Raw genomic sequence first — 27,215 nt, 5'->3', positions numbered from 1 at the left:
GGTAACGTGGCTTACAATCACACTGAGGAATCATTTCCAGTAACATATGTAAAGAGAGGTGTCCAGCACATGATCGCAAGATAACTGCCAGGTAAGTAAAATCTCTCACCCGAAACCTACCCACACTACTTAGACCCAGATTCCTAGCCTGACGTTGGCATCAGAGGGTCCCCTGCTCTAGTCAAGGGCTCCTTTGTCCTTTTCTTGTGCAGGCTCACAGGGCTCGGCTCAAGTGCTCGGAGCTAGGTGAGTGTAACGCCCCGAATCTTTAGGACCCGAGTATATGACCCGTTTCCTAAAAACCCGAGTGTTAACCTTAAAGGATGGTCAAATTCGAGTATATATATATATATATATATATATATATTTTCAACTATCAGAGTAGACAGATGAGCGTAGAATGGACAAGTAAGTATAAAGGAAAATTTTCAATTACATTTAGAATATACAAGAGGTTGCCCATAATGACTTATACAAACCAATGTCTCAACATTAACGATTACAAGATTTTCACACATAAGAAATAATAGAAAGCATATAAATGTAAGCTGCATGACCACGCAGCTCCTCATAGCAATACGGTCGTGCATCCATGACACCTGCACAGCTCCTCATCAAGTCTGAACATATACATCATCTGGGCCACCTGTTTTACCAGTACGGTTGTATATTTGATGGATGAGCGGCCAGCTCAGTGTGAATTCTCCTTAAGATTACACACCGCCACATTAGGTAAGCATAGTTATAAAACAACAAGGCAATCAAAACAATACATGATGCAATCTTTTTAAATGCATGGATGCATGAATGTACATCGGCCTGGGGATACACATCCAGCTGGACTTGGGCTCGTCACCCATGTAAATTATCGACCTGGGAAAATCATCTAGTCGGACAGGGGTCGATAATTGGTGGTCTGTGAGCTAGCGAAACGATACCCTGAAGATCCTAAGGGCACGTGCTACAGCATCCAGATTAGCCACCCGTCATCGCCAACATGCTATGGATACATGATTAGCCAAACCGTTATTAGTCCAGTTACAATCAGCCAATTTAGGTAAGCTCAAGGTCACTACAGGGAGTTCAGAGGCCAGCATAAGCCGATGGCTCGGGCATAGTGTTTCATTACCACCATTCCCGACCCATGAGATCTACCATCTTAGGATGTTTAATGAAAACCCATCAACTAATGGCCAATCATATTATAGTATATGGGGCTTACCATCGCATGGTTGCACAGTATAAAACATCGAACCCATATAAGGCAAATACCAAAACAAACCACGTAGGCATATATCAAAATAAGCCACATATGGCAAGTATCAAAATATGCCACATAGGGTGAATATCAAAACTATACGATAAAGACCATCCTTAAAACCATTGGGTACAACAACCCTGGATGGTAGGCCCACATCAATGATTCATCTAGACTACTACTCAATAACCACCAAATCGAAGGTCCATTACGATCACAACTAGTCAAGTTACATCCTAAGTATGCGTGTACATTCATGTGGGAATTTCCCACTAATGTACCAGTTTAAGGTCCATAAGCAATCCACAAAAAGAAATCCACAAGCATGAACAATTAAACAGGATAATCATAAAGCATGTAATACAGCAATTCAATTTCCACCAACTAACACATGTGATTATAAAAGAGAGATATCAAATATAAATTTAAATAAAAACTATAACTTAAGCTAATGAGAAGATGGAAAGCTCAAGGGGAAGAATCATCACCTTATACTTCGAATCGCCTTCTAGTGTCGCTAAGTACTTGCGCCCTTAGAATTTGTACCCTACCACAAATCATGAACCTGTATAATTAGGTCCAAGTTCTAATCACTCCTAGGGTTTAAGGGTTATCTTTTAGGGTTTTAGTACAGAATTAGGGTTTTCATCCTAGGATTTAGTCTTAAACTTAGATTCTAGGATTTGAACTTAGTGTATTAGTTAAAACTAAATCTTAATAATCATAAGATAAATATTAGCGTTAATGTTTATATTAGCTAATATGTTAATAGTGATAGTTCATAGGTTTATATCTAAATATATCGATATTAAATTCTACACCTAGATCCAAACCCAACACACCATCTATGTTTAAAGCATTGACCTACGGTTTACATTACTAGATCTAGGATTTTTATTCTAGAGTTTAGGTCTAGGATAAATTTTTAGATTTAATTTCTAATAGATGTAATAACCATATTAATAATGTTACTAATTAAAAATAGTAATCCAATAATGGCTAATGATGTATAGTCGATAATAATAATGATTTCAAAACAACCATCAATCTTAATAATACATTTAACATTAGTTAATGCGATACTAATACTCATTGTGATGAAAATACATAATATAGTCTAATAATAATATTTAATACTTGACAAAATAACAATGCTAATATTTAATAACAATAGCTTTTATATGTACTAATTAATATTGGTATGGAAAATTTACTAAAGGCTATTCATGCTTAATAATTGCTACAATCATGGAAATGAAACTAATGGTAATTTAAAATAATCTGATTTGAGAATAGAGAGTTAACTTACAATTCGATAACCTGGCTTAACGATTTGACTTAGCCGAGTTGACTCAGTGAGTCAAAGTCCCATTGCCCCTTCTACCTTCCTTCTCCTTGCTTTCTTCATTCTTCTCCTTCCTCCTTATTTTTTTCTTTTCTTTTCTTGCCTAGGCTAACCCAGACCAAACCAGGTCTAACTCGACTCAACCGAACTCAGCCTCAACCGAGTTTACTCGGCAGCAACTACAACCCATTCTCCTTACTTTCCTTCTTCTTCTTCTCCTTTCTATTCTCTCCAATCTGCTAGGACTCTAGCGAGGTCTGGAGCAGACCCAAACCAACTCAACCCATCTGGCTTGACCTGTACTCGAACCCAACCCCTCAGTGAGTCAAACTCGGCTCGATTCGAGTTGGTGCAACACGCACCCTCTCTTTCTTCCTTTCTCCCCTCTTTTCTTCTTCATTTCTTTCTTTTCTTTCTCTCTTCTTATTCCTCCTTCTCTTTCTTTCCTTGTCAGCCGAAACGTCCAGCAACTCGCTGGCGCTTTGATCAGTTCAGCGGACTGGTGCACCCCAAACTGAGCTCGGTTGGAGCTACTGCCGCATAGGGCAGCCACTCGCCGATCTCCCTTCCTCCTCACTCTCCTTCTGTCCTTTTCCCTTATTCATCTTTCTTCCATTCCTTTCCTCCCTGATGCGCTCAGAACGCGGTCTAGTAGCAAGTCAGCGACCGATGATTGCCGAGGGAGACGATCGCCATTAATGGTAGATCGGAAATGGAGCTCTGTCCCTTTGAAACGGTGCTGTTGGAGGGTCTGTATCATCCCTTTGGAGCTTATGGATGCCTCAAATCGACGCTCCAAGAAAGTTTTCCTGGTGGGTTCGGATGAGGAAGATGGCGGCCGTTTTTGAGTGCGGGTACAAGGAATACATTTGGATCTCATTACTGCTCAACCCTCCCACTTTTATTTGCTCGCCCTAGCCTCCCAAAGCCGTCGGATCATCAACAAGTGGTTCGAATTTTCCCTGGCCAAGACCGCTTATGAAACCGTGGATAGAAAACCGCCGGTTTGTCTTTTGGTTTGCTAGGAAAACCCTAAGTAATGGATGGTTGCGATGTGTTGCATCTCACGGCTGAGATTGAGAGAAGCCAGCTGTGAGGGTTGCCAGCTCGACACTACGAAAATAGGCTTTCCATTTTTAGAAAGATCCACCACAAGCCATACCCTTGCCCGTGTTGCTGTGGACATGAGTACGTTCCTGAATGAGAATAGATGACATGGTCTTGGTCAGGACGTCCCGCCCAACACGATGGACGGTTTGGATCATTGAGATGGCCCCTTATGGTGGGCCACCAATCCAAACGGACGAACGTCTGCCCGCCCGCTGTATAAACCGGAGAGAGAGAGACCTCTCTATTTCGGGAAGGGAGCTCTGACCCGCTCCAAGTGGTACGGTGCACAGTGGGTGTGCCAAGCAGTGCACACGCACTCCGCTAGGTAGGGTCCACCATGATGTTTGTGGGAAATCCACCCCGTCCAATCTATTTCTTGGTCCCAAGTAGGGCCTCTTACCAAAAATCAGGAAGATCTAAGCTTTAGGTGGGCCATACGGGTCGATTCCTAGCTCTAACGGTAGATTCTCGTCAATCTAATGGTCAGATTGTTCTGAAATTGAATGTCAACGGATAAAATAGTCCCTGAAATTTACTAGACGATTGGGTCCACATGTTGTAGGGACATGGTGGTGGAAACCACAGTCACTTCCGGTTTCTGAACGTTTCTTCACGTTGCTGTTCAAAATAGGTGGGGTCCACCTGTGATGATCTTTTAGAGAATCCATGCCATTCACCACTTTTGTATCGCTATGTTAGGACACAGGGTAAAATATGACACGATTTGGTTAGTCGAGTAAGTCATACGGTGTATCCAATAGCAACCAACACTTATCGTTAAACCCCATGCTCTGTGAAAATTTGAATGAATTGAGTTATTTTGTGTGAAGTCCACTTTACTATTTTTAGTTGTATGATCCGTTCTGTTCATTATGTTTTAGATGCCCTGCTAGGGTTAAGGTCCAAAAATGGGGCAGATCTGTTGATCAGGTGGGCCATACTATCCGATTCAAGCATCAAATGTGGCATGTAGTGGCATTCACTATTTACGAACTCGCCATCCATTTCTCAACCGGTATCCGTCGCCCGTTATGTCGAAATGTGTCGTTCGAATGTCTTGAAATTTGGCGAACATGCATCATTTTTCATGCTCTTTCTTGTGATCCAGTTTGGGTCACAATCTCCCGAGGATGAATAAGATGTTCTTTTAATGGTTAATATACTTCAAAATTTTAAAATAATATTTGTACACCTCTAATCAACACGTTACCGGCAATTTGGACTTAGAACCTAAAATCTTCATGATAATCGATTTACCGTGATGTTCTTGTGGCCCGTTTGGCATATCCGAATATGACTGGGGCTCAGATGACTAGCTAAAAATAAGGAAACTTGATGGTTAACACTCTTACTATATATGTAGGTGGTTATACGGTCAGTTTCGTAAACGGATAATATGTAAAGCGGGTTTCAGGAGGATTAGGGGTAAAGCATGTGTATCGTCGGATTAGAGTGTCTTATTTACATGTGTAGGTTTCTCAGATTGTAATTTTAATGGTAGGTTAAGCATATTCATATAGTGTGAACAAGGTGAACGGATCAGAATCTTGATCTGATAAGTGTACGGACGGATATAAGGATCAAGTAGCTAAATTAATGTGATCTAAGGGTTGAAATTTGATGTATATGGTTGATTTATGATAATTAGGCCTGGTATACAGTTTCACACGAAACAGATCATGAGAACCTTGTGAGTTGGAATTCAGGGTATAGGTCGATGGCATTTTCGTAATTATTACTGATCTAAGAGTTTTGTGAAATCTAATGGTTCTATATGATTATATGTCATTTTCTAAACAATTCTTACAAAAAGACTTATATTTAAATCATTATAAATAAAGACTTATTCTTTGATTTAGTTAAAGCAAGGTACATATATCGAGCTAAATGAGCAATGGTCAGACGACTTGATTTATGGATGAATATCATTCATAATCGGTCAAATTCATGTTGGAGGATGGATGTAGGGCTATGTTGACTAGATTGGTACCGTACACGTATATATAATAGGTTAAATTTATGGTAACACTCGAGAACTTTCAATACTCAGGTATTGAAAAGTTCGGGGTGTTACAGTGAGGGTGAACTAGATTTTTGCATCAACATCTATTATAATGTTTATTTGCCATCCAACCCGTTGATAAGGTCCCATATACCTTGATTAAAAGGAAAACACAAGTATCAGCTTGATCCACAACTTTAGCCCTGAAAAAGCTTTCAATGGTAAGCATTCAATCCTTACTGTTTCTTGTGATGGGTGTACCTAAGTTTTGAATTTGTCTCATTTTTGGATTCATAATCTAGAAGTAAGTTAAAAAAAAAATGAATGGATAGCATGGATTATAAAAAAAATAAAAAAAAAAACATCATGGTGAGCCCACGGAGCTTTGACTAAAACCATCTTGCCCGTGTAAACTCAGAGGGTGTGGCTTCAATGGATCCGGTGGGACGCTGACTATGGAGTCCGTTGTGATGTATATGCCTTACATTCATGCCATCCATCCATATTAAAAACTTATTTTAAGCATGATCAAAAAAATGAAGTAAATCCAAACTTCGGATGGACCATAGCACATTAGTAATTGACCATTAAAAAACTTCCTGTGAGCCACATAAAGCCTTGGATTAGGATGATATTTGTACGGTCTCTTCCTATAGGTTGTTGTGATCTTATCAATAGCTTGGATGGCAAGTAAACATTGCGGTGGAATTCATGAAGTTTTTAATGGTAGGGATCCAATCATGACTGTTACTTGTGGTGTGGCCCCACCTCAGATTTGGATCTTCTTAATTTTTGGGATCATGCCTAAAATGAGCTTTCAAAATGGTTGGACGGTGTGGATTTAAGGCACATACATTACAGTGAGTCCCACAGGGGTCTCACCTACCTTGGTGGATCTAGAGTCACGCCTCCGTGGGCGTAAAACACGGAGCTGTGTAGACCACCGAAGGGAATCGGATTGTGTGGTGGGCCACAGACCACCAGCCTCAAGTCACCAAGTTATGTGGGCACCGCCAAGATGAATGTGGCAAAATCGTTTTAGGGTATGAGCCAAAAAATGAGGCAGATCAAAGCTCAAGTGAACCTTAGCACAAAACTAGCAGGTACAATGATTTACACAGTTTAAACCTTCCTAGGCCCCACCATAATGTTTATTTGCCATAACCTTTTCATAAGTTCACACAGATGAAGTGAATAAAACAAATATCCTATTGATCCAAAACTTTCTTTGACCCTAGGAAGTTTTCAATGGTAGCACCTCAATCCTTGTTGCTTTTTGTGGTGTAGTGTAGAGCTTTGGATCTGCCTCATTTTTTGGATCAATACCTAAAACAATATCACCAAATGGATGTATAGTCTGGATATAACATATACATCATGATGGGCCCACATAACTTGATGATGTCAACACACCACTATGGTCGATGTGCCGCAAACTACACAATATGCTTCCAGTTGAACTTGAGGGCCTGTTTGGTTATTCAATTACATGGGTAAATGGCTGTAAATGGGTAATGATTATTTAGTTTTGTAATTATGTGGTGACATTACTTACATTTGACTGCAATGATGATTCTATTACATTATTTGTTTCACCCAGAAATTACCGTAAAAATGGTAATTTTGTGTTAAAAATGTAACATTACAATTTACATTACCAACTTCCCTCACAACTGTATTTGGCTCTCAATTTACGAGCCATAAATCCTGATTAAGCAAACAACTAGAAATGATAATGATGGTTCTAGTGCCCATGTGGGGTTTGTGTGTATGAGAGAGAGAGAGAGAGAGAGAGAGAGAGAGAGAGAGAGATGCCAATGTCAAAACTCCAAAAACGAAAATAATCTACTGACATCTACTCGCTGTCATTGAGAGGCTGAGAATCCACTTCACTCAAAAGATCGATCTCTTGGTGACCTGTTGACACCATCAGGGTTTGGCCCGAGCTAGGATTTGTTATGTGGCTTTGGAATTCTTGGTAACCACTGCTATTGGATCTAAGCTTCAAATAATCACTGGAAAAACTTGAATTCGGAATAGGATCTTGGATATCACTCCGTCCTTCGAGCATGCTAACTACAGCAGACATGGCTGGCCTAAGTACAGGAGATGCATTAGTGCATAAGAGTGCCACATTGATCATTGCAATTGCTTCTTTCTTGTTGAACTCCAACCCCAACTTTGGATCGACAAGCACCATTAAACTTCCTCTCTCTTGCAGACCATATGCCTGCAATATCCACAGTTGAATACAAAGTCTTACCATTAACAGTCAAGGTCTGCCTTTATCCCACTAAATCATACAAAAAGGTGCAGCTGGCAATTTATACCATAGTTCTAAAACTCACTGACTTGACCCGAAACTCAGCATGTTGACTCGACTCACAACCTCAAAGGACTTGCTGAGTCGACTAGAAGGTTCGGTCAACTCGATGCAACTCTCCAAGACTCGGACGAGATACTTGGTGCTATTTCATTAAAAAGAAAACAAGAATAAAGTAAAATTTGAACCCTGAACCTTTACTAAAGATAAAGTGCTCCTAAACAGAGGTTTTTCCGCAATGTTATTTGGTTTTCTATTTTGTAATACTTATAAAATTATATGACTACTAACCATAGTTAATATTTTAATTATATATAATTACATATCGAGTTGAGTTGGGTCAAGTCTTCGAGTTAACCCGGCCTAGCTGAGCATTGAATCGAGTCGAGTTTTCGGGTTTTTGAACTATGATTGATACACTGCCAAATTGCCATTGGCTGGGGTCCCTAGCCAACAAGGTGCAATTTGCAAGGGCACCCAAAAAGTGGAACCGATAGAAGCAGGCTTCCTGTTCATGTTTTTCCACCTCAAATCACATGTGTAGGGGGAAATGCTGAACATATCTCACTTGCATTTTGGCACCAGCCTATAATATTGGCTTTGGGAAAACAAAACTTCCAAGCTTTCAATGGAGATCTAAATTACCCAATCCACCAAATGAATGTGATTCCCCTCTGGCCTGAAATTTGTGATGCTCTTCCCACTGATGATTTCCAAAGCAACGACACCAAAGCTGTAAACGTCTGCTTTCTGAGTCAGGTAACCATGCATTGCATATTCTGGTGCCATATAGCCCCTGCAAAAACAGATCATTGTGATTTTTTTTTGTCTTGATGAGTTAATGATAGTCTCACATGCTTGGGTTAAAGACGGTGCTGCTATGGAGACAGCCAACTAATTTTCAACAGATGCCTCCATACAAGTGATAAGGATCAGTTTGGATGTGTGCAACCATTTCCAAGTGAATCAATCAGAAAATAGCAAATGGCAGAAAACACAGATGGATCCATATGGGGACTATTGAACCCTCATTTACAGGTTCGACCAAATACTCTTGGTTCAGTATTTTGAGGACTAGGCGACATGAGGATGGGACAATCCACAGACCGAGGGAAATCCAAACAGGGCCAAAAGCAATAATGCTAAGGTTTTATGCTAAGGTTTTATGCCCATGCTGTAAAGAGTAATGATTCTTTCCGAGAAAGAACTAGGAACCTTATTTTTTGGGGAGGGGGTAAATGCTGGACTGCACAAGAAAAGGGTAAAAAAAAGATAGAGAGGAGTCTCGATGCTAAAAAAACTAAACGCACTAGGACTTTATTAACTTCAGTGGAGATGCAGGCATGCAGCAAAATACACCATTATGATGTCATGTTGATGTTCCTAAAGCCCCATAAATGCCTCCATTTCTCCTCTTTTTCCCTCTTATAAACATCAATCAACTAATGTGGATGTCTTTTGACGTTGTCACTTGTTAGCTCCTATTGCTATTTCTCTTCACATATATGGTCTTGTGGGGCCGACTTCTAGGCCATCTATTTGGGTTGCATCAGGTGGGCCCTTAGATAATGAATCCAACGGTGTTGATCATTAATGAATGGCATGCACAGTTAAGTATATCCTGGGAGAACCAGCTCCCGAACCATGTGCATCATTCACCATTATATCTGTACTTATATAAATGCTTATTGTGTGATTACAGACACCATCTCATGTTCTGGTTAGTGCTGGTATTGATGTGATTTTGGCTGTCAGTGGCACCACTGAGATGTCACAAGTCAAACAAGTGATGCAAACTTCTATCTCATTTTCGTTGATCTATTCAATTTATGTGGTTGACTTGCCTCATTCTGCTCCCCATTTTAGATTGAAACTTGTAGCTACTCTGCCTAGGAGATTCTTGACAGGCAAATGGCATTCGCCAATTTCCCAGAGTGCTGGTTCAAAAGATAAAACTAAGAAATGTATTGAGTTTTATGTCTGAATATGTAGACGAATACTATCACTGAGAGTATGAAGGTATGGTTTCCATTTCATAAAAAGGAGAAAATTTTGCATGATGACTCACATAGTTCCAGCTACTCGAGTGCTAATGTGGGTCTTCTCCTCTTCACGAAGCCTTGCCAGACCAAAGTCAGATATCTTTGGTATAAGATCCCGATCAAGCAGTACATTGGTGGCTTTGATGTCTCTATGAACAATTTTCAGCGTCGATTCTTCATGGAGATAAGCCAGACCTCTTGCTATACCAATACAAATCCTGTGCCTTGTTGGCCAATCAAGTTGCAATTGATATTCTGTTGGGCCTACAAAACATCCGGTTAAGAAAAAAATGAGTCATAATACTTCCTGTTGCATCCGTACCGCATACACATATTGATACAAAAACAAATGAGCTCACCAAACAGAGCACGAGCAAGGCTATTATTTTCCATGTACTCATAAACTAACAATTGTTGATCTCCCTCGATACAACATCCATTAAGTTTTACAAGATTTGGGTGTTGCAAAGCAGATATCATGCCTATTTCATTCACAAATTCACGGCTTCCTTGCTTTGATTTGGATGAAAGCTGTTTCACTGCAATTGAAGTACCATCTGATAATAGACCCTGCAATATAGTAATGTAAGAAGTTCTATTACCTTTTTTCTTGAAATATGTTTGTCTCAAAGGTAATTTTATATCAGGATAAACAGTGATTCTGTACTATACCTTGTAAACAGAACCGAAACCACCTTCCCCAATCTTGTTTGAAATGTGAAAGTTGCCTGTGGCATCTCTAATCTGTCTTAAGGTAAAAAAACCGATTTGTAGTTCTAAATCTCTGAGATCTGTCCACCAGACAAAGTTAGACATGAATGTCTAAAGAAGTTGATAAATTCCACGTCTTTTAGTGCAGTCTATGCATGATCTATCACACAATGGGCAAAGCTCTTTTGAGCATGAGACCAGAAACATAATTGAAAACAGGATTAATTAGAAAGCAAAAGAAATGCTCAAAACTTTGGGAAATAAATATAAATATTTTAGAGAAAATTTTTTGTCATGCAGTATTAATGTCATATATTAATAGACCTAATAATGACATGTTTATACTATTCATTATTAGATAAAAAAACAGCATCCAAATTTCCATGAATGATTGACACTTCCAAAGAGTGCCAAAAAGCCTAGCTTTTGTAGATTGTAGGTAGCTGATCTTAACCTTCATTTCCCATCACAATAGGCATTTAAGAAATAACAAAGCATATCATGATCGTTCTGAGCTACATGATGGATTGTCAAAATTGATTTTTCTCTGTATTTCATGAAAAGAAAAAAAGAGTGGAAATCAACTTAGAAGGGAATGAATAACATTTTCTCAATATGGCCAATATATTTTTAACACAATTTTCAAAATAAGGAATATTAAAGGTTTGATGCACATATTAACTCTTTCTTAAAGTAGAGTGCGTGCACACACACACACACACCCCATCATCATCATAGCCTTGTCCTAACTATTTTTGGTCTGAACACATGCATATATAGGGTATTTAAATATGATGGAGGTATTTAACCAACATGATCAGTTAATGAAGAATATTTTCCTTACATAAAGCACGCACTTGAGCAGTTCCTTCAACATTTGAGTTGGTTCGTGTGTGTGTGAGATAAGCTCGAACCTGACACCTACATCCGAGTGTATGCATGTGCTAATGCAGATGTGGAACAAGAATATAGGAGTATAGGAAAGCAAAATACTGTGTGCTAAAATACAGTTTAATAAAATAGCTGGAAAAAGGTTATGACAATGATGGTGCTGATGATTTGATAAGGGTTGAAACATAAGATTCGAGCATATCAACATGGCATCAAGTTTAAGTTGGATATTCCAAAGCTTGATATGAAAATTGCCTACTTCTTGAGGCATTTATGGTTAATACTAATAAAAGCATAGCCAAGCATCAAAAGCAGTGTGTTAGAAATGGTTGATTTTTTTTCCCTGTCATAATTTCATGCATTTGATTAGTTCCCACCTTTGTCCTTTGTGGGTTTGCATCCCAGGAAGCCTTTCCTCCAGAGGAAAACCAAAAACAAGAAAGAAAGAAATAACACTGAAGCTACAATCCCGACTACAGCGCCGGTAGAGATCTCCTCGCCACTTTTTGGGGGTGTAAATTCTGCACAAAGAACAATATCAAACAATGAATGAAAGAAAAAAAGTGGACCAATGCAAACATTCAGTCAATAATATAGTGATACACCAATGCTGATTTACTGAAAAATGTAGCATATATGAAAGCTCAGAAAGCCCTCAAAACTTTATCAAATGAATTAACAGTACCAAAATCACTTCTTCTACAAATCTGACTGTACCCTTCTCAAAAGCATTTTATATTTTATGTTTAAGAAGCCAAAAAATGTCTTGTGTATAAATTCTGCTGACATTCCTTGCAATTTGTTGCTTGCCTCTTTTGTCTCCCAACATCGTGATCCAGACCATTCATCTATTAGGCCCATTGTGAACTGGCCATGTGAGAAAACCCCATTTAGCAAAGATCCTTGCCACCCAGAAGAGACGATAAGATATGGATAATTGTTTCCAACTTCCCACATATGGACGGTGAAGATCTCTAATCAACAGATTTTTGCCACAGAGCAAATCCACAGTTGGAACCTACTAGATGCATGATATGAATAACCACATGGCAAGGGACAACAGGTGAGCAACAATGGGAGAGCAGAAAGGGTGAACAGAGCTACCTCTATTGTACATTAGTCCAATGCTCCAATATATATTTTTTATGAAACACAATTGAAATTAGCCAAGCAATAGATCCTCTAGTTAAAATCAAACAAGATAAGAAACCACTTATGCAAACACTGCCACTTCAAGACTTTTTCTAAGCCGAGAATAGTCCTTAGGATCTATTTACCTGAACTACAAAGATAATGAGAACAATACACTTGTACAAAACACGCATCATACCAGGGTCCACAGAAATTGCTGAAATGAGAGGGCCATAGGTTCCTTGCTCTGGGACAATTTGTGTCCCTTTCCCCGCCCAACAGAAACGGATCTCCAAAGTGTTATTAGTCACAGGAACAGTAGTAAAATTCCTCACAACTGCTTGACCAGAACCACCAGCTTCATCTTTGATATTGAAATCCTTCACTACCAGTTCTCCCTGCAATAAACTAATTCAGTTACACATGACTCCTGTAAATTAACTGAAAAGTGTCTCTGCAAGATGATTGACTACCTGAATGTAAACATCAAATATGCGCTTTCCAAGGCTGCTATATGTTCTGTCATCTGTGAAGATTATCTCTGCAAAGTGGAGCTTTATGGTGTAGTTCCCATTTAGAAGACAGAGCCCATAATAAGTGAGGGAAATGGGAGAAAGCCGTGCTTTAGTGTACAACTCAGAGTTAGGCATAGATAGCATGGATTTATTTTCTGCTATGTAGCTGTCTATAGGTCTGTTATCATTAACGAAGTTTCCAGTGCTACTAAGTGCCCAGTTTCCTCCATCGCTTAAAACAAAGGTTGAAGTGCCGGACAGCTCTCGATCTGCTTCATATGTGGTGTTCTTGTTTATAGTTACTCGATCTCCACCACAATTTATATACAAAGAATAATGATCTGCCATATAGAGCTGCAAGTGATTAGTGCTGTAGGATAAGATCAAGGAAAGATCAAGGAAAAGGCAAATTCGAGCTAACTCAATTCAGACAGTTACTTCCATGCCTCATCTTTGTTTTCGTTTTTCTTTTCCACTACCTTGATGGTTTTTGTACCTTTGGTAAACTTCCAAATTGACCTTATCAGACCCTGGTTTAACACAAAGTTATCCTTTCTTCAAGTTTCTTTTCTAGGTGTCTTCTATGCAAAATATAAGTTTTACAATAATTTTGAAGTTATTTAACTATGAAATTTACAACTCCAATTGGTAACGAAGGACCAGCCTGTCTCCAGCTTGGGTAAAGCAAGAGGGTTGATATCGAGTAGGCAGGTGATTATTGTACATCTGCAAAACAATCATGAGAAAGCTGACCACAAATAGCTGGGACAAGGCAATGACAATGATTTAATTATCAACATTTAATAGGGGAAAACTCGCATTCCATTGAACATTTTAAATTAAATGAAGAACCACTTTAAGTGGGAGGAAAATATGCATTTATGGCGATATAATTAGTTTTAGTAGTTAAGAGCATGCTTTGCATTTAAATGATACTCGCATCAAATACTAGATCCACAAAAGTTTTATCTTCCAAGAAGCGAGGAGCTTATTGTTAACTAACATCCTCATCTTTCCCTGATTGTTGTCATCTTCTTCATCTTTCGTCTTCGTTCCAAATCTTTGTAAATATGCTATGCCTTTTAGTTGAATTGGACAAGTTAGAGAATTTGTTGGTTGATATAATTATTGCTGCCACTTATTGCATACTTTGGAAGGAAGATCAAACAGGAAAACACCAAAGACAGAAGTGAGAACAAAATAGACAACTTCAAGGTAACACTAATTCAAAAAGGACATACTAACATTGGAAGGAACCACACCAAAGACAGATTTGTGAATGAAGAAGACAGTTTCAAGTTCACACTAATTAAAAAACGATAACCTTACATTTTGAACAGGGAAAGATCTTTTTTGAGCATGGAAAAGCTCCACTCCTGCATTATCAATGTGGTCAAGAATGCATCAGCATGAATCACGTATTTAAATGTGCCTGGGGCTTCCAAATTAACCAAACCAGCTACTCACAAACATTGACAATTATCTATAATTTACCATGCAGTTTCACAAACAAGTACTCACGTGTCGTTCCCCATTGAAGAGCTGCCAAACAAGTTTCTGTAGAAATAAAAAGCGAAAAGCTCTTTGAGGGGGAAAAAAAACAGAGAGGAGAGGATAAAAAATGAAGAAAGAAAAGAAGAAGAGGCTACATAACCTTAGGTAGGGGTGACAATGGGATGGGTGGCCAAGCCCTATAGGCCCAAGGCTTGGGTGTCTAAACTTGGCCTGAGGGCCTAGGCTAGGCTTGAAATTCATGCCCGGTCTGCGGCAAGGACTGGGCGAACGATGAATGGTCTAGCCTGGCCCTTTGTCCAGGTCCAATCATCAAGTGGGCTACCGTAGTACAAAAAAGAATGGATGGTTTAAAGACGCTTGTAAGTAGTTCCCATTCAACATAAATGTAGCATAAAGACACACGTTGAATTTAGGGTCATGTTTTAATGATCAAACTATTTATATGATAGGGCTTGTCATGGATGGAAGATAACCCAAATGAATTCTTAGATTGAATTATTTCAAACCTTTGAATATTGACTCTTTTCCTTGCAAGGCTAGTCCTGCAAGGCCATGTTTAGGGCCAAGGCCTTTTTAGCTCGATTAGGATATGAGTCAGGCCAGGGCTGGGGCTTTTGAGACTAAGTACGAGCTAGGGCCAAAACCATTTATATGGTGGGACTCATCATGGATAGAGGATATCCCAAAAGAATTCTTAGCTTGGAAACCTTTGATCATTTGACTCTTTCTCCTTATAAGGCCAATCCTATTAGACTAGGTCTAGGGACAAGGCCTTTTTAACTCGATTAGAATTTGGGCTAGGCCAGGGCAAGGCTTTGGGGACTAAGTCTGGGCTATGATCATCCTGGCCCAGCCTGAGCTTGGCCCGTTGCCACCCCTACCATGAGGTGCTAAAATGTTAAAACAATTGAAGACTATTCTTACGTTCTTCCTTGTTGACAATTTAGTGGCACAAGGCTTCCCCATGTAAAATTATTGTAGGAAAGATCACTGCAAAATTTTGAGAAGGAAGCAACAAGAAAAAAATGACATAAAAAAGCTATTCATGTGTTATGGAAAAAATAAGTCAACCATGTAAATAGAATATAACACATGGAAATAATTTCAAACCTCAATGGTGAAAATTTGATAAAAAACGATGCCCGTTAATTTGGGAACAATTTTTTTTAAGCATTTGACCATATCTTTAGAAAGATTGAACTCGTCAAAAGTTTGTCCTTTGAAATTCACTAGCTGATGCAACTTTAAGGGAAACTCAAAGTACCAAACAACTTCTATACAAGCACTCAAATTTTTAAGCAAAATCTACGAGTATAAGATAAATAATCCACCAAGATTTTCTATGAGATTTCCTTTGATTAAGGGTCCATTTGGATAGGGAATCCCACAAATTTGGAATTAAGACTAATCTCCATACCCTCCACATCATAGTTGGTCAAGAAAGTGTCACTTTCTTCCACTTGACAATTTTGGAAGTTTTTCAATAAAAGAAAATTGTTAAAAAATTGAGATTCAGCAAAGAAGGCATCATCTCGGTGACACGAATCTGACGTGTAGAGTATGCAGCATGCCAAAAATTGGGCTTAGACTTAATTGTGTTTTTGCATGATCCCCTACCAAAACAGAGTTTAAACCTTCCATATTTGCATTCTTCTTTCTCGAGACAACCTTAAGAGCCAAGTGTTAGCATCTTGCCCATAACGTCATAATCATGATAGACGGGCCCTACAATTTCCTTTTGTCCCAGCTTTACATGCAACGTGTGGTTTTGAAAAGGGCCATGGAACATTTGGCAATCTACCATATGCCTTTTAAGTAAAATGATGAAGAGACGGTCTGTCATCTCTTTATTAATTGCGAGATGCTTGGCTTGTGTGTTGTGGTGGTTTTTTCATAAGCTGTTTGGGCTTTGGGTATTCTTCATTGAGATTTAAATTGGTTGAGGGGTGGGCATGATGGGGTTTTTTTTCCCCAGGCTCAACCGGTCGTGAGCTTCACTCGACTAGTTGAGGGCTAGTGCACGACCAGTCATGGACTGGCTTGACTCGTTTTCCAGCGAGTTGTGGTTTTGGATTTCCGAGGTGCTCGACCGGTCGAGGGTGCCACTCGACTGGTCGAGGACTCTGCATGACCAGTTGAGCTTACGCAGATTTGATTCCGTCTTTGTGCGGGATACGGAAATCTGAGGCGGTTTCGCAAGAGGTGCGAAAGGGAGTTGCCTAAACTATAAATAGGGGTCCCTAGGGCTTTTCTAGGGTATGCAAGAGGTAATGCAGGAGGGTTTCCTAAAGCTTTGCAAGGGTTTTCCAAAGGGCTTAGGGCTATCAAAGGTGAGAGAGTAAGAGAAAAGAGAGAGAGGAAGCTTGTGGAAGGGAGTCGATGTCTCAGCGCTTCTGCGTCCTCGTGATCGGTGAGATTTCTCCGTTTTTCTTTTATTCTCTTATTGTTTATCCACTCCTGCGTGAGTGAAGAAGGTTGTAATGTTCTACTTCATAGTGGATTGTTGATCTGGACGAGGTCCCGTGGTTTTTACCTCTTTGAGGGTTTTCCACGTAAAAATCTCTTGTGTGGTATGGTTTATGCTTTAATTTATTTCATTGCTTTATTATCTCATAATTCTGGTTTGTTTTGGAAGGCTAGATCCTAAGGTTTTGTGCAAGGCCCCCAACAGGGCAAGCGATCCTTTCGGTGAGGAGGGCTGAATTCTCAGGAGAATTCTTCCATTCGCAATTTTATGAGAAGTTTGAAAACTAAGAAATAATAAGAATTTAGAGAGCACGTCGTTTGAAATTTTAGCAGAGAGTAAAAGTTACATCATTAATTGATCTTTTACTAGAATACTCAAGGCAAGCATCTCTTGAGATTGAAATCCTGTAGAGGAAGTTAAATCAAGCACTCAAATATTGGTGCTAAAGTGAAGATCACTCTGTGGATTTCTTATGGGGTGTTTAGATATAGAGACTTGGACTTGGAAAAGCAACATGCAATCCTCACAAAATGAAAAACTGTGGATTCCAGCAATAATTCTGTTATTTGGTTTGGAGTTCAGTTTTTTGGGAAATGCTAAAAGGTCAACAATCAAAAGGTGAGAGGTGTCTCATGCAAACTTGGAAATTTACATATAACAACTGTTTTGAAGACATAAATATCCACAATTTCGGACTGTACTTTTTTCATAAACGAGGGAAAAGCACATTTCTTAGGAAATTGTTTTCATTTCCAAGGTATTCAACATTCCTAAACACCTCGTTAAGTTAAATGTCTAAGGTAGCTCATTAGGTTATTCAGGTTTGTTAGCAATTGGTGGTGTAATTTTTGATGGAATAAGGGACATTAAATTGGAGATCTCTAGTCAGACCGACCAAAAGTATACTTAAAGCAAAAGGACTCGTTGACAATGTAAAAGATGTTTAACTTAGTGATGTTTGGTAAACTCTTGGTGGAAGGTGATTGTGCCAGTCCACTGGGCTTTTAAGGAGAAGTCTGGCCTCTTATAGGCTTGCTAATATGATTTAGGAAATTTATTAGTTAGCTAAATATTTAGAGGTTAATTTTCATGTTCTTCCTTGTTTCACTAATGAAATGATGGATTGTCTTGTGAAAGATGTTGGTTCTTGTGCCCTCAAAGCCAATCAAACATGGTCTTTTGACTTCTCCACACCACATTCATCCAATTACATTGCATTATCACTACTCTTGTTATGATATCTTCCGCATCAATATTGATCTGTACTTGGTTTGATTCTACTCAATTTAGTCCATTGATGATTTTGTAGAAAGCCATGTTTATTAGTTTGGCCAATAATATAGAGGGATTTGTCTTGGTAGTTCCAACTATTGGTGTACTCAGTGATATAAGTATTGGTATTGATGCATGTCTCACACCCTTGGGATACAGAAACATATCAGTATCTCATAGGAAATATTACATGTATCACATAATGTACCGCTATTTTTGGGAAACATAAGGAATTTGGTCAAATTTTTCAATGAAATTTCAGGAGATGTTAAAAAAGATGTCATTACACACTTAGAACTCAAAAGATCACAAAAAGAAAAAAACAATTACACATGATAAGTTTCCTCTACGTCCCATTTGACATAAGTGATGATACTATATTCAAAATCAGTTCATCTAATTTATAAATCATAGAAGGCATGTATGAAAACACAACCAATACATTCAAAAGCCAAAAAAGAAGTAAAAATATACTTACGTGGTGCCCTCAAATATTTTAACATTTTTTACTTATTTTTAAATAAAAAATTAAAATAATAAATAAGTAATATTTCTATAATTCATATCATTTATTAACACATTCAATATACTAAATACTTGCACTAAATCTATCCTACAATGTACAATGCGCTTATTTAAAATTTTAAAAATATATATTCTTTATTTTTTAAAAAAATCTGAAAAAATAAATGCGTGGATGACGTTAAACATATGATTAGCATACACTCATAAAAACATAAATATTAGGCACAAATAACATCCGATCAATCTAATTTTTTTAAGACATTATTTTTGAAATTTTTTTAATTAAAAGATAATTGTTTTAAAATTTTTTAAAAAGTTCCTTTAATCTGTAAAATAGCCTCAAGCACTCTAATTTAATTTTTCCTCACTCCACCTGCAAGTTAAATGGGTAAAATAGAATAAAATTCAAAAATTCCCCAAATTCGAAAATCAGAGGTCAAAATCAATGATTAAGCATACAAAATGTCCAAAATCATGGATTACTAACTTCATTTTACTAATTTCAAGAAATTCAAGAACGAAAAAAATTCAAATTAGCACAGAATCACCAACTGAATTTCTGATAATGCATGCTCTTTGATCACGATTTCTGCACCCAAATCCCTTTTTTCTTTCCAAACAAATGAAAAGGATTAGTTAAGATCCCCTTAGGAATGTAGTCACGGCAAAAAATTATGAGAAAATCAGGTTTTTGGCAATTTTTTGCAATGGGACTTATGCAACTGCAAATCATCGATACATATCGTACGTATCGAAGATATCGGTTAACTATAAAGGTGATATTTTGTGAAATATCGATCGATACCAGGAATTTCAACACTGTCAGCTCAGTTTTGTATCGTGCTGTGCAACAGTATCAGCCGATACTGTCGATATTTAAATCATTGGGTGTACACAGGAAGTGTCTCAGGTTGTCATGGTACAGTAGACTACTTTGCAGTGTTGACTAGATCCTGGCCAATTTGAGAGAGGTCTTCGCATAAGTACATGAGTTTGCTCACATGGCATTGAGACACATTTCACAAGGAACACTTGAAGGAATTCTCTATTGCTCTCAATTAGAGAGCATACACTTCTCATGCATGTTTTGTCAATCCCTAATGGGAGGGTCCATCATGAAGACTTAGGTTCTCTCCCATGGAAGTTTTGATGCATATAAAGTGAAACCAGTGAGGGTCAATACCTTGGTGCTCTTGGGTTTTCCAAAAGAGAAGTTCAATATCTATGGGTGACCCACGAGATCTGCAGTTTAGTCCCTTAATTGAAGATAAGTCACCAGGAAAGATCATTGTTACAATCTGCCTAGCTAGCCATTTAGGAAAGTCATCTTTTGGGTCAAAATGTGTTTTCAAAATAGTTCTTTTAAAAGAGAAACAATGTATTTTTGTTTGAAGTAAAATGTTAATTTCGGATGGTGGATGATTGCTAATCCATTGGTAGAGCTTTAAGTTCCAATAGGTGGGGTTTATTTCGAGGCATGGGCCCACCTTTTGTTACAATAATGATGGAGTGATGGACATCATATGTATTAACGTTGGGAGAGTTTGGAGAGAGAGAAGAGGACCCCATCATCATCTAGCGTAGGGCCCTTTGGATTGACCTAAGGTAGCAACCATCAGAGGCCATCTTCCTAGCAGATTGGTGGTTCATTCTACATCAGATTGAAGGCTTCTTCTTGAAAGGTATGCAAAGAGTTTGCTTGCATAAAATTTCAATTTTTGGTTTCTCTATATTATTCATGCATGAACACAATTAATCCTAGGATGGCCTGAATTGTTTCTAGCCAACAAAGGAAGCATATTTAGGCCACATTGGGCAATCTCTGCTACTATTTTAATGCAATTCTTCTCCTTCTGTCCAATGAACTTTGTTATTTATAAAATATAATAAAATATGGGTTGTACAGGGAGGGGGATAAATCAAACTGGTTTACTTCAAGTGCATCCATCATGCATTTGCTTGCAAATTTAGGATTGTGTGGAGGAATGTTTCCACAAAGTATGAGGTTATATATATAGTCGCATGTAGATTAGGCTTAAATATAGTGACTTACCAGTTTTCTTACCAGTACTATTGTCTGTTTGGATTTTCTTCTAGAAGAACACTAAAAAAAAGTTAAAAAAAAGTTGCGGGCATGTAGTGCATTGATGACTGGGCCTCCAAATCAGAAAAAGATCCTACTTGTCTAGCAAACCAATCAAGTATGCCCATGCATCTCAGTAGGTTCCTAACATCGGCTTAGTAGTTTTTCAGTGAATGTTAGGCTTACAAGCATATCAAACACAAAACTGATTACCAACATTAAAGACTTCAAGACTAATAGAACAGTGAGGAACAAAGAATGACAACTGCATGCAAGTAGAACTGATGTAGTAATCTAAATATTAGATATGCAATCAATATATTGAAAATTGATATCAAGCATACAGAAGAGAAACGTACATGTTTGCTGGCTTATTAATCATCCAGTCTTGTACGGATCCAGTTAGCAAATTGCTAGTCAAATACCTAATAAAAAACCATGTCATTGATTCACTGTGACTGAGTAGTTCTTTGCATAGCATTATAAACATCATGATGGAAGCTAGATAGGGGGAACTTTATAGTTACAAATTAGACTGCTTACATAAAATCCAGTTGTGGTAGGCTTCTAAAGGTGCTTGGAATCGTTCCCGCCAACTTGTTAAAGCTAAGATCTCTGCCAAGAAATCACACAAGCCGAAAAAAGTATCAATGATCTGTCCCAAAGTAACTCATGTTATATTCATCTTATTCATGAACTTCTAATCAAATGTTAACACTTAGAATAGAGATTTTTGCTAAATGTACTGAAATTTAGAGGTCTGCAAATCCCATAAATGGGTACCATCCACACACCACGACATGTGCTAACATGGAAAACAGATGTGAGATCCAAAGTTCTAAACCACCCAACATCTGAATCCCACCACATAGATACCCTGGCCCAAAAATCAGGCTGGTTTACTCATCATGCAAGCCACAATGTTAAACTAGGGGAATTATTTTATTACCTGTCCATTTGTCTCATAAATTGTGGCCCATCTGATCAATGGACCAGCCATTTGGGGGGATTATATGGGCCTGTGAGGATGTTCACTTACAGCTGGTTGGTGGGAAAGGATAAGGTGCTTGCAATCGACCAGTTGAGGAGCAAAATGATGACAATTCCCAATGTATGTATCTTATTTCTTCGGGGTGCGGAATTGGTGAACTGTTGTTCACACTGCAACTATGTGGGCTTTCTAGTGGAGGTTGTTTCGTCAATTCATGATAGATGGGTGATGTCTAGGTCAGTAGGTTCTTGGTTCAAGCTATCGTATATTGTTATTAGGGTTGCTGTGGCACAAAAAAGGAAGGTTTTATGGATGCATCTCTGCTAGGATTCTTTTGTCGAAATTGGCAGAACACGATAACAGAATATTTCACAGCAACGCAAGTCGGCAGAAGATATTTCCTTAAGGCTAAAAGGAAGGTTGTGATATTAATGGTCTAAATCCCGAAGTGCTTGTGCCACGAACCCTCCAGCCATTTTTAATTTTTTGAAAGGTGCTTTGGCCATTTTTATTCTAAGTGGGGAGTAAATTCAATGTTGTTTGGAAAATATAAATCTTCAGCATCTGCTTCTCTGATATAGTTTGTGTCTATTTATGCAGCCTTTTTCCTTTTAATAAAATTAAAGTTACCTCCCAAGAAAATGAAAAAAAGAAAAAGAAAAAAAGAAACATATTTACAGTGAACATATAAAAAAGTAAATGTACACACTCAGAACAATAATACAAGAGTGCAGACTGTAAAAGAGTACGCTGGTACAAGACTACAGATAACACGAAAATAAACAACAATGACGACAAGGACTAGAATGGCAAAAGCATCCACATTTAATGAACCTATTCATCCAATGAAAGCAAGCAAATGAAAAGAACATTGGCCAGTAAAGAAGATTTTTATCATATGTAAGGGGAAAAAAAAAAACTGACTTACAACAAATCCAGTAGACTCATTTCACCAATATATGGAGGTATCTCTCCAATAATATTGCAATTCCGCAATATCCTGCAAGATCAAGCATGGACTTCAATGGCACCAGACAGCAGAGACCGGCATACTTAGAACACAAGAAGAAAAACCTTGAACTTACAGGGTCCTAATGTTTGCCATATTACTCAGTTGGGGAAAAACTGATTCCATTCCACTTATGTCACTGATAATTCTGCATGTAAAGAGTCCGTAAGGAAAAGTTCAGACAGATCTGTTCACTTTTTTTATATACTAAGCATGAGATCACAAAAGCCAACCCCAATCAGTTGTGATAAGGCTTAGATGATAATGATGATGGTGATGATGACGATATCACAAAGGATGTGCTTCAGACAAAACAACTCACAATAGGAATTCAAGCGTTGTACTTACAGTTGGATCAAGTTCTCTAAATGGGAAATGCCAGAAGGAATTGGCCCTTCCATATAGGTTCCTTGTATATCTCTGTCATCCAAGATTTGAATTTGAACAAATGAAAAGGAATGAGTTCAGAAAGTTTAGGATACAAACCACATCAAGTGCCATTTAGTAAATGGAATGGACCCCATAAAGCCTTGATTGGTGCAATTGGACAATGGAACCAGACCATCCAATTAGTGGACTGTCTCTTGGATGAGCTAAACCACAAAACCCATTGCGATTGTAAGTTCATTAATATCCAATCTATCACCCATTTTTGGACAGTGAAGAAAAAGTTTAGGTCAATGGCCCAGACAAAAAAACATCCATGGATTGAATTGTTGGGAACATCCAATTGCTGCAGTTATCTTTTCCATTGGTCCATCCATGATGATATGATCTATTGCATGGCCAAGCTGATTAATTTTCTTATGAATTAATAGGTTGATAACATTTAGGAAATGGCAAATGGAGCACATTGAATCCATCCGCCTCAATTCAGAAAAGCAAAACTGAGGAAACTCATGGATTTTCAGGAACAGAATGCTTACAATCTCTCAAGTCGTTTCCAGTTTTGAATAAAATCAGGTATCTTTCCAGTAAAATGATTATCGCTTATCCTACTGCATTTTTGCCAATAACAAAATGAAAATGGATGCAGTTATAATCCAGAAAGACTGATGAACTTTCTTAGTGTGGAAAATGAACTATTTATAGAACTCCTACAAGTCCTTGAGGTTCGAGAGCTTTGCAAGTTCTTCAGGCAACTTCCCCGTAAAGTTGTTTGAGGAAATAATCCTACAACCAAGAGCACCAGAACACTCAAAATACATAAAACTCTAATGAAAGATGAAAATTTTAAAATAATCCCAGAGGCAAACCAAATATAGAGAAGAGAGGAGAGAGAAAGAGAGAGAGAGAGAGAGAGAGAGAGAGAGAGAGAGAGAGACATTTTGCAGGTGTAACACACATGTCACAAGATCTGGGCCATTCATATGATGTGACTCAATGTGAACATACTCTAGCCCAAAAATAGGCTGGTCCACTAATCAGATGAGTCATACATCATCATCATCTTACCATTTTTTTCCAGCAATTTGGGGTTGGCTTTTAAATGGTAGATTGGAAGAGGGTTTCCAATCAGCTCCCAACTGAAAATCAGACTTCTTCTTTTTACCTAGGCTCTGGAACCGGCAAACGTTCACAGGTGGGCCATTAATGTATTAGAAAAATCGAGAATTAGAATCAAGATGGCCTAGCAATCTAAATCAGTGAGATTCACGTGTGGCCCACATGATTAGTTGAACGATCCTGATTTTGGGCCATGGAATGTTCACTTTGAAATCCACCTGATGAGCGGCCAAGGTTCTCACTCAAGTAAGTCATTCCAATCATGCACAGATTACCATAGAATTTCTCAAACAAGGGAGAAAGGACTTACAATCTCTCTAGGTTGGTGAGATTCCCGAGCTCTGGAGGAAGATCTCCAGATAGCTGGTTAGCCTCGATAACACTGAAAATGTGACTTTCTTTCATGATGGTGACAGAGACAGGCAGTTACAAAATCCAAACGGAAATTCAAATAATAACGGAACGGGGACAGAGAATAACAGAAACTTACAGACTGGTGAGGGAGGTGATGTTTCCAAGTTCCTTTGGGATTGGCCCCCATATGCGGTTCACGCCGAGAGAGCTGCAGTATCATACCCTCCTCGGTTAATTTTAGAAAAATCATGCTTTGATTTGCTAAAATTAACCAATGAGAGAGTGAAAAAAAAAACTTACATTCGTTGCAACTGCATGGAAGCCCACTGTGTAGGTATTGTACCGTTGATGTAGTTACGATTAATTTCTCTGTCAAAGCGAGGAAGAGATGAGTAGGCGTAACTTAAGGAACTAGTGTTGGAAGATCCTAACGTGAGCCATGGAGTGAAAGAGAGTACTCACATTTGGCGGAGGTAGGGAAGGCTGGCCAGTTGTGGTGGAAGCACTCCAGAAAAATTCCAACGTTGGAGGACTCTGAGAACGAGAGGGAAAGCTGTTTATGGTCTTTTTTAGCGGGCGATTTGAATGGGAACGCCCATAACGTCCCTTGCGCTAACCGAGCAATACGTAGGACAGAAATGCATCAGATCCATCCCGTCCGTCAGGTGCACTGTCACATTTTCACCGTGGATTCTAAAAACCAGTCAAATGCAAGACTTAGGTGGGCCACACGTAAAGCCTCTAAATTCATCTCGTGTGGCTCACGTGAGTCTTGGGATATCCTGATTGGAGAATCAATCCCTTTATCTTGGTGTGATCCATCAAATGAGTGGATTGGATGGCATGTACACACCACGGTACATCCCACACAAAATTCGGACGATCCTAATGGTGGGATTTCCCTTCTCGACTGTTTTCCAATGGTGTAGCGCGCTGGAGGGTTGAATGGTCCTGAATTTTCGTATTTGATATAAGACATGGGGACGCACCTGATGGACGGGGTGGATCTCATCCACATGCAAGTACGTACGACTCCCGCAAGCCTTTTGGGCTTGGAAATGTGCCCAGAAGGCGTTATTTAAGCCCAGCTCGTCTAGTACGGTTCTTTTTCAAGATTTGATATTGCTAAGAGACAGGACATTTGCCACGTGTATTCGTTTCAAATCGGCTTGGCACAGGCTTAGGGATGGCAATGGGCCTAGTCCCTTGAGTTCAAGTTTAGGTTTTAAGGTTTTTAATATATATAATAAATAATATTATATATATATATATAATATAATTTATTTAAATATATAAATATTTACAAAATATTTATTTTAAGTGAAGCTGATCCGAGTTGAATTGATTTGAACCGAGTCAAGTTCTGAGACGAGTCGAGTCAAGCTTGGCAAGCTTTTTTGAGTTAACTCAAACAAGTTAACTGAGCTAACTCGATTCATGTCTAACTTTACTCATCCCTACTTGTCTAAGTCCATACCAACAGCTCCAGGGGACAGAAAGACACAGCCCAGTGAAGCCAATTTGGATATGATAGTTTGGGCTTCTTTACGAGTGATAATGACCCTACACAGTCAACTATAGTGTAAGTAGTTTTTGCATGTCATTTATCCCATCCAATAGGATCACCCCAAAAATAAATAAATAAAATTAGGGCCCACATAAATTTGGAGCTTTTTGGATAGTTGTCCACTATCGTGTGGCACACTCAATGATCCAATAGACCTAACTTTCGAGATGTATAATTTTGGTGGGAAAAGGGGTGTGCTTGTGTGGTGCGGTTGGATGTCATGCACACACCACCACGGCCCACATGAGTCAGCAAACATAGATGGGTTGGGCCAGCCTATTGGATCTTTAGGCCTGGCCATGACAGTCTAGGCTTAGAAACTAGAGTCAAAGGTTCAGGCGAGATAAGGAAAAACGTACATGACCGTAACATGGCAGACTTCGGTGCAGTTACAACTGACGGAGCTATTGGCATACTTCTTCTCTGTGTTAGGCGTGACCCAGCTAGGATCTCTGCTGCAGGGATCGACGCTGAAATTCCAAGTTGGTCTGTTGAGTGCTGTTGCAATTTCCTTAAGAGCCTCCACTAATCACATCACACAAAAGCACAGGTCAATAAGTAGATTGCCAATGTTCAAAATAACGGTCGAAAACGTCCG

At 38.7% G+C, this 27,215-nt stretch overlaps 1 protein-coding gene across 1 annotated transcript in view; it reads right to left on the bottom strand.

The window, feature by feature from the left end:
- Positions 1-7,533: 7,533 nt before the first annotated feature.
- Positions 7,534-27,215, bottom strand: part of LOC131246946 (uncharacterized) — a 223,901-nt gene continuing 204,219 nt past the window's right edge. Inside the window, exons 27-49 of the mRNA XM_058247406.1 lie at positions 26,977-27,142; positions 25,513-25,584; positions 25,351-25,419; positions 25,187-25,258; positions 25,007-25,078; positions 24,292-24,363; positions 24,117-24,188; positions 23,539-23,610; positions 23,267-23,338; positions 23,110-23,181; positions 21,734-21,805; positions 21,550-21,615; positions 15,768-15,833; positions 14,850-14,885; positions 14,658-14,704; positions 13,287-13,669; positions 12,954-13,211; positions 12,060-12,267; positions 10,753-10,871; positions 10,440-10,650; positions 10,107-10,344; positions 8,684-8,834; positions 7,534-7,945 (exon numbers count right to left, since the gene is read on the bottom strand). Coding sequence (XP_058103389.1) covers positions 7,571-7,945; positions 8,684-8,834; positions 10,107-10,344; positions 10,440-10,650; positions 10,753-10,871; positions 12,060-12,267; positions 12,954-13,211; positions 13,287-13,669; positions 14,658-14,704; positions 14,850-14,885; positions 15,768-15,833; positions 21,550-21,615; positions 21,734-21,805; positions 23,110-23,181; positions 23,267-23,338; positions 23,539-23,610; positions 24,117-24,188; positions 24,292-24,363; positions 25,007-25,078; positions 25,187-25,258; positions 25,351-25,419; positions 25,513-25,584; positions 26,977-27,142 — 3,041 coding nt within the window. The 3' untranslated portion in view covers positions 7,534-7,570. The remainder of the gene's footprint in view (positions 7,946-8,683; positions 8,835-10,106; positions 10,345-10,439; positions 10,651-10,752; positions 10,872-12,059; positions 12,268-12,953; positions 13,212-13,286; positions 13,670-14,657; positions 14,705-14,849; positions 14,886-15,767; positions 15,834-21,549; positions 21,616-21,733; positions 21,806-23,109; positions 23,182-23,266; positions 23,339-23,538; positions 23,611-24,116; positions 24,189-24,291; positions 24,364-25,006; positions 25,079-25,186; positions 25,259-25,350; positions 25,420-25,512; positions 25,585-26,976; positions 27,143-27,215) is intronic.

Source organism: Magnolia sinica, chromosome 5, assembly GCF_029962835.1.
Source record: "Magnolia sinica isolate HGM2019 chromosome 5, MsV1, whole genome shotgun sequence".
In the NCBI taxonomy this organism is placed as follows: Eukaryota; Viridiplantae; Streptophyta; class Magnoliopsida; order Magnoliales; family Magnoliaceae; genus Magnolia; species Magnolia sinica.
Note: the sequence above shows the minus strand (reverse complement) of the source record. Positions and strands in the feature narration are given on the sequence as shown.